General features: G+C 35.0%; 1 protein-coding gene across 1 annotated transcript; it reads left to right on the plus strand.

The window, feature by feature from the left end:
• The first annotated feature begins 542 nt into the window (after nt 1-542).
• LOC111053989 (gastrula zinc finger protein XlCGF71.1) lies at nt 543-3,814 on the plus strand. The gene has a single exon (XM_039419075.1). It carries the CDS (start codon nt 980-982, stop codon nt 1,787-1,789), a length of 810 nt encoding a protein of 269 aa, XP_039275009.1. The 5' UTR covers nt 543-979; the 3' UTR covers nt 1,790-3,814.
• The last annotated feature ends 3,342 nt before the right edge of the window (nt 3,815-7,156 follow it).

Genomic DNA, 7,156 nt, shown 5'->3' on the forward strand with positions numbered 1-7,156 from the left:
AAACAGTAAGACAGTATCAAATTTCAATCACTGTCTCTTTCTTCAAAACGCATTCATTTATGGTCTAATTACATCAGCACTTTGAAAAAAAATGAAACGTTAACTATGAATAAAATTGAACTAAATATGAAAAAAAACAGCAACCACTCCGTACATAATTTTAAGTTTTGTGTAAGTGTATGTAAGTGTGTGTGTGTGTGTGTGTGTGTGTGTGTGTGTGTGTGTGTGTTTGTGCGCATGTGTGAATGTGTGTGCGTATGAATGTGTGCGCATATGTGAATGTGTGTGCGGATGAATGTGTGCAAGAATGATTATAAATATTGACATATTGATTTATTTCAATATAATACCATATTCAATTATTATGTTCTTCATGATATAATATTTAAATTTTTATATAAATATTCTATTATATATATTCAAGTGTCCCCACACAGGGTAGCCTATAGGGAACACATATTAGAAATTAGGAAACAATATTGTATTTGATTTTTGGAATGCATTTGATTGTTTAATTATTTATTTGAATAAAGAAAGAAAGAATTTGTATGCCAATTGAGAAAATTCCATGGTCTGGACCAAAAATAATAAATAATTTTTCTCACTTATATCAATAAAAGAAATTGCTCATGGAAAATGTTTTTATTACTACGTTATTAGCATTCAATTTTTAGTCCCTCTGACTGACCACCATCTAACAATAAAAAATTACTTTAATTTGTTTTATGTATATACTATTTCTACAATCGGCTGCAAAACTCTTGGTTTGTATAAACTAATGTATCAATTGATGAATAATGATTATGATAATTAATGCGGTATGATTGAGGTGAGGCAATGAAAATTGTGTGAGTGTTTTACACTAGATTCTATCATTACTTTATTATCTTTATTCTGCTTCAAACATTTACAAGTTGCATTATTGGTGTTTGCAGTTGAGAAAGAGGCAGAAGGATGTTCAGTGGAGAGTGAACCGGAGATGTGGCCTTCAAACTGCAGCACATCTGAAACTGCCAATGCAACAGAAGTGGGTGGACTGAATGCACATTCAATCTCTCCCATGGAAGAGTGCACTGAGCCATCTGTGGCTGGCAAAAAGATCAAGCTCTACAGCTGTGCTGACTGCAGCTATAAAACTCCATCGATCACTCATTGGAAGAGACACATGAGAAAACACACTGGGGAAAAGCATTTCAGCTGCAAGTATTGTGACTATAAATGTACTCAATCTGGTAATTTGAAGGAACATATCAGAACACATACAGGAGAAAGGCCTTTCAGCTGCGAGTATTGTGACTATAAATGTGCTCTATCAAGTAATTTGACGAGACATATCAGAACACATACAGGAGAAACACCTTTCAGCTGCAAGTATTGTGACTATAAATGTACTCAATCAGGTGCTTTGAAGGAACATATCAGAACACATACAGGAGAAAGACCTTTTAGCTGCGAGTATTGTGACTATAAATGTGCTCGATCAAGTGCTTTGAAATCACATATCAGAACACATACAGGAGAAACACCTTTGAGCTGCGAGTTTTGTGACTATAAATGTGCTCGATCAAGTGCTTTGAAGGAACATATCAGAACACATACAGGAGAAACACCTTTCAGCTGCGAGTATTGTGACTATAAATGTGCTCTATCAAGTAATTTGACGAGACATATCAGAACACATACAGGAGAAACACCTTTCAGCTGCAAGTATTGTGACTATAAATGTGCTGGATCAAGTAATTTGAAAAGACATGTAAGAACACATAAAGGAGAAACAACTACTAGCTGAAAATTTGTGACTTTACATGTGCTCATTCAAATTCATTTTACTGTGTTTCTCAGTAAGGTGGTCACTAATAACAGGACAAGTGTGTTGAACATGTGTGTACACACAAATGTCGTCCATACATTGTTTTTTCATCACAGCTAAAGGCTTCAAACAACATTTTTTGAGGTTCTGAGTAAGTATCGGCTCACACCTCCCCCCTCCTCTATTCAAATTGCCAGGGTTGCCCTGGGCTGGCGTCTGTGGAGGGGCGGAGTGGGGGATGCTGCTCACAGTGTGGTGTGTGCCGGCGGGTGGTTGGGGACGGCTGGGCTCCTCGCGGTGTTGGGTGTCCTCCACATACACCACGGTTGTCATCTCACAACACTGAAATTCTCTCCTTTCTGAGAGGTGATAGGCCATGCTTTGGCACTACCTGGAGGGAGGGGAGTCGCTAGGAGTGGTGGGAGAGTAGTGGCAGTCATCACCGTCGTTGTAGTGCATGGCAACAGGTCAAAACTTGTCAGAAATGGTCTCCTAGTGTCTTCCAGACGAGCCTTTGTCACTGACTCCGGTCTGCCTCCAGATCAAGTGGTGTTCGGTTCGTCCTCTTAGTGACCCCTACCGGTCACCTGACCTGTTTTTTTTAGATAAATGAAAACTTAAACTCAAATAGTGCAGCAAAGAAAAATTGCATGGTTGCCTGTAAAGTCGGTATACGGGCGAAAGTTTTACGTGACAACGACTTTGAGTGGTAAAATAATTTTAATGTGAATATTCATTCGTATAGTAGGAAGAAGGATGAAATAATAACTCACAATGAGAGTGAGTGAGAGGCACGCGTTCCTTCCACTCGGGCATGGTTAGCCCGCGCCCACCTAAGAGCGAGAGAGAGACAACCATTGACTTGACATTTTGAATTAGTGGCGCAGTCGCAGGAGATTGCTTGCGGCGCCTGCGCAGGTTGACTGCTCCGTTTCACTCTCTCTCCAGGTGAATGCTTCGGGTTGCTGGGCTTGCTGCTGCGAGCGTTGCTCGCCACTGCTCCTATTCGTGCTCTTTCCAGACGACCGTGAACCGAAACGAACGCTCTCACTCGCTCTCATTGTGAGCGCATAACGTGGAAACGTAAAGCATGTTTCTTGAAGTGTCTCCCGGCAAACCAATTTATAAGACATTGTCACGTCAAAAATAAGCAATATAAATTTGGAGATGCAGAAACCTAACCTCAACAAATTTTGCTGGAAGCCTTTTGCTGTAATGACACAACAATCTATGACAATATGTGTATCATGCATGTCTCACCATTAGTGGCCAGCCTTAAGAAATCAACCTCGCACTTTCCATTACTTGCTCACAATCATTACCTGCTCACATGGTCATCATCCACAATAAAATTATCAAGTCATTTGATAAAATAGTATCATGTTGATATTTTTCCTCACCATCAACTCAACGTCATGCAGCTTGATCCTCTGCTTCTCCCTCATTAGCTCTCCTTTAGTGAGGTCCACGCTATAATGACAGTATTTGATTAACATTGGATTTGCTTTCCTTGTCTATCATACTTCATAGCAGAAAGCTCTATCCTTTTCTAGTTCTGCAACATTTCCAGATACTTTTCCAACCATGTAGAATTATACTCAACAAAACATTCAATCTCAATAATTATGAAAATTTAGTATTTAATCTTTGGCAAATATATTTTCATGAGGAATAAAATATAATCGATCACTCTAAACAATATTTTCCTGTTAATATTACATCAGATATATCATTAGCAGATATCCTCCATAGAAGACAGTGACAAGGCAGAGAATTGGCAATTATCTTTCTCCACTGCCATTATAACATGAACCTCACTATAGTCATAGTCAGCCTTAACCTGGCTTCACCATCCTTGCCGAGGTCTAGAAACACTTGTGGAGCTCTCACTTCCAGTAGATTTCTGAATATGATAGTGTCTTTGGTGAAACCCTGCTCCATGCTATAGAGATGAATTCTCTTAATTTAAGAAATTAGTCTTGATTTACTGGGTAATGAGTAGGTCATAATATAATTATGTGAATCTACAACATTTTTTAATTAATAATTTATTGGCATGGGTAATTAAACAAATACATGACATTGATGTTCATACATTCAAAATATTACAAAAACTTTAATAAACACCAGGATTGAAAAAGACATCACTAGCCAGTCAGTTTTCAACTTTTTCATCAAATGGATTCAGACTGGATATTTCTTATATCATATGGAAGCAGATAACTCACCGAACGTAGTGAGGTCTATGTTTTAACTCTGATATTCTTTTGTCTGTCTGTATGTAACGCGATTACGTCCAAAAGAGTTGATAGAATTCGATGAGATTTGGCAGGAATATTCCTTTTTCAACTGTGCGTCAATGTATACACAAGGTTTTTGAAATTTTGAATTTTAATGATAATATGGAAAGGTAGGAGTAGGAGTATGGTATATGGAGTACGAGTATTCCTCCATACTCTGATATCAGTATAATAATTCAATAATAAAAAATAGTAACAATAAGACAAAAGCAGCTTGGAGAATAATAAATAATAATATTAGTGTTAATTGTAAATCAGGTAAAAATGAATGCAACATGACCGAAAATGAAATTAACAGGTTTTTTCTAGATAAAGTAGAACAACTTAGTAGAAGTATTCCTGAGAGTAATCTCAAGCATGACTATTATATCAACAAAGTTCCTAAGCCAAAGGTTTGTTTTGCGTTTAAAGACTTCAAGGTGGAAGAGGTTTTTGCAGCAATAAATGATATGAACAATTCCAATACTCTAGATATCTATGGATTAAACTCATTCATCTTGAAATTGGCAGCTCCAAATATTGCAGAGGTGTTGACTGTAATCTTTAATAAGTGCTTGAGCCTAGGGTTGTTTCCGGATGATTTGAAAAAAGTCAAGTTAATACCAGTTTATAAGAAAGGTGTTAGATCGATTATTGATAACTATAGGCCGATATGTATAGTTTATATAATATCAAAAATTTTTGAAAAACTTCTTTACGCTCAATTAACAGCTTATTTTGAACATAATAGACTACTCTCTGATAACCAATATGGTTTTAGGAGGAATCGTAGTACAGGCGACAATGTTTTGAGGCTTGTAAAAGAAGTAATCAACGATCTGAAAAACCATAAATATGTCAAATTTAGAAGTTTTGATATGACCAAAGCGTTTGAAACTGTTGATCATACTATATTATGTCATAAACTATCTTATTACGGGTTGAATCAATTGGCTGTTGACCTTATTTATTCCTATCTTACAAATAGAGTACCTACAGTATGTTTCAAAAAATGGCGAGTATTCTAGAGGTGGAATAGTCAAATACGGCGTACCACAAGGTTCCATTCTTGGTCCACTGTTATTCATTGTTTATATTAATGATTTGCCTAATATTATTAACTCTTGTAATGACGATAGTGCTTTGTATTTGTTTGCTGATGACTTAGGTTTAAAGGTAGCTAATAAGAATAATGATCATTTGTATTCTAACAAACTGAATAATACCTCTAAAATTGAAGATTGGTGTGCAGCAAACAATTTGAGCATTAATTCCACAAAAACAGAGGATATAACTTTTAGCTTTGACAGAAAAATTAATGACATAAACTCAATTAAGTTTCTTGGAGTGAAAATTGATACCAACCTGACTTGGAAATGCCATATAACATATATTTATAAAAAAATCAACAAGGGCATCTTCCTTTTACGTAGATTATGTAATATTGTAGATATGTCTGTTCTAATGAGTGTTTACTTTGCCCATATTCATAGCCTTTTGCTATATGGAATCCAGCTGTGGGGCAATGGCTCAACTTCTGACATCTTGTTTAAATGTCAAAAGAAAGCAGTAAGAATAATTTGCCACAAGGCTCCTCGTACTCCATGCAAATCATTATTTATTGAACTCGGACTATTAACACTGCCATCTTTGTATGTATTGTCATGCTTGATTTGATGAATATGATGTTAACTCTAGGATACACCAACATAACACTAGACATAGGAATAATATAAGAGTCGAGTATTGCCAATTTACAAGTTCTCAAAAAAACTGGCAATACATGTCAATAAAACTTTATAACGCTTTGCCTGAAAATATCAAGAGAATGAGCTTTAATAGTTACTGTAAATATTTGAAAAAAGTACTGGTCAATGAATGTTTATATAAAGTTGAAGATTTCTTTGTAATAGATTTTTTAAATTGATGTTTTCTGTCTTATTAATGACGTTGTTGTAACATTTTAATGTTGTGTGACAATAAATAATTTGATTGATTGATTGATATATAACATTTACTTTGAAGATAGGATTAATCAGACTATAGAATTATTCATAATCAATCAGCTTACAGGTGGATTACACAGATGTCTGGCCGTGTCTATTTCTATAAGGTAGGGTTTCAATATTTTTTATGATGCGTGCCCTTCAGTATCAATATTCCCACATTTGAAAAACAAATTCAATAGGTGATTGAAAATAAAATAAAAAATAATCAAATGAACTAAATAATGCTGGAGAAATTATAATATTCTTGATTGAAACAAAAACTAAGAATAATGAGTTTCAAAAACCCTATTACTCTTATTGACCAAGGTAATAAACCTTACATATTGACTAGCCTTCGTAGGTACTGCTGTACTTGATTGTTTATAATGTCGTTTTCACAGTAACATTTTGCATTGCGCACTTGGTGTAGATAAGGCTTACGATGTACAGTAAATACAGAGGGCAACCTCATCCAAAAATATATATTTTATCACACATGTAAACTTTAAACGTTACTAAACGACCGTTTCGTTATCGTTACACTTTCGACCGTTTTGATATTCAACGAAGAAAAACAAAAATAATTGATTAAAGTAGAAACAAATAAATATATACCTACGGTAAGCATAAAATTGTGAACTGAACGAATCATACAATATCAAGAATTATTTGAATCATACAAGGGTTTAAATAAAAATCCAATGAAATTATTGGTATTTCACCAGTCCCATCAACACTGAAAGCCGCGTTCAAAGAAAAGTTTAGTTTTTTCCTACTTCAAACCATTTAATCAAGTGTTTCATAAAAAAAACACTGAAAATATTATTGCGTGCTGTAATAACAAAATATGCGGCAAACCTAACACTATTTATAGCATTATGTTTCTTTTAAACGTTTATTTTGAAAATGTTTTAAACTTTGTTGTGAACCTAGTAGGAAAGTCTCTGATGGTGTTGAAAAAAGGCGTGTGAATGACCATTGCCAATATAGGCCTAGATAATAATACCAAATCCATGTTATGTTAGTTTGGTTCACTTCAGGTAGGATTTTTAATATTATGCTGATATCTTGAAGATAGA

The sequence above is a fragment of the Nilaparvata lugens genome, unplaced genomic scaffold (assembly GCF_014356525.2).
Source record: "Nilaparvata lugens isolate BPH unplaced genomic scaffold, ASM1435652v1 scaffold8323, whole genome shotgun sequence".
In the NCBI taxonomy this organism is placed as follows: Eukaryota; Metazoa; Arthropoda; class Insecta; order Hemiptera; family Delphacidae; genus Nilaparvata; species Nilaparvata lugens.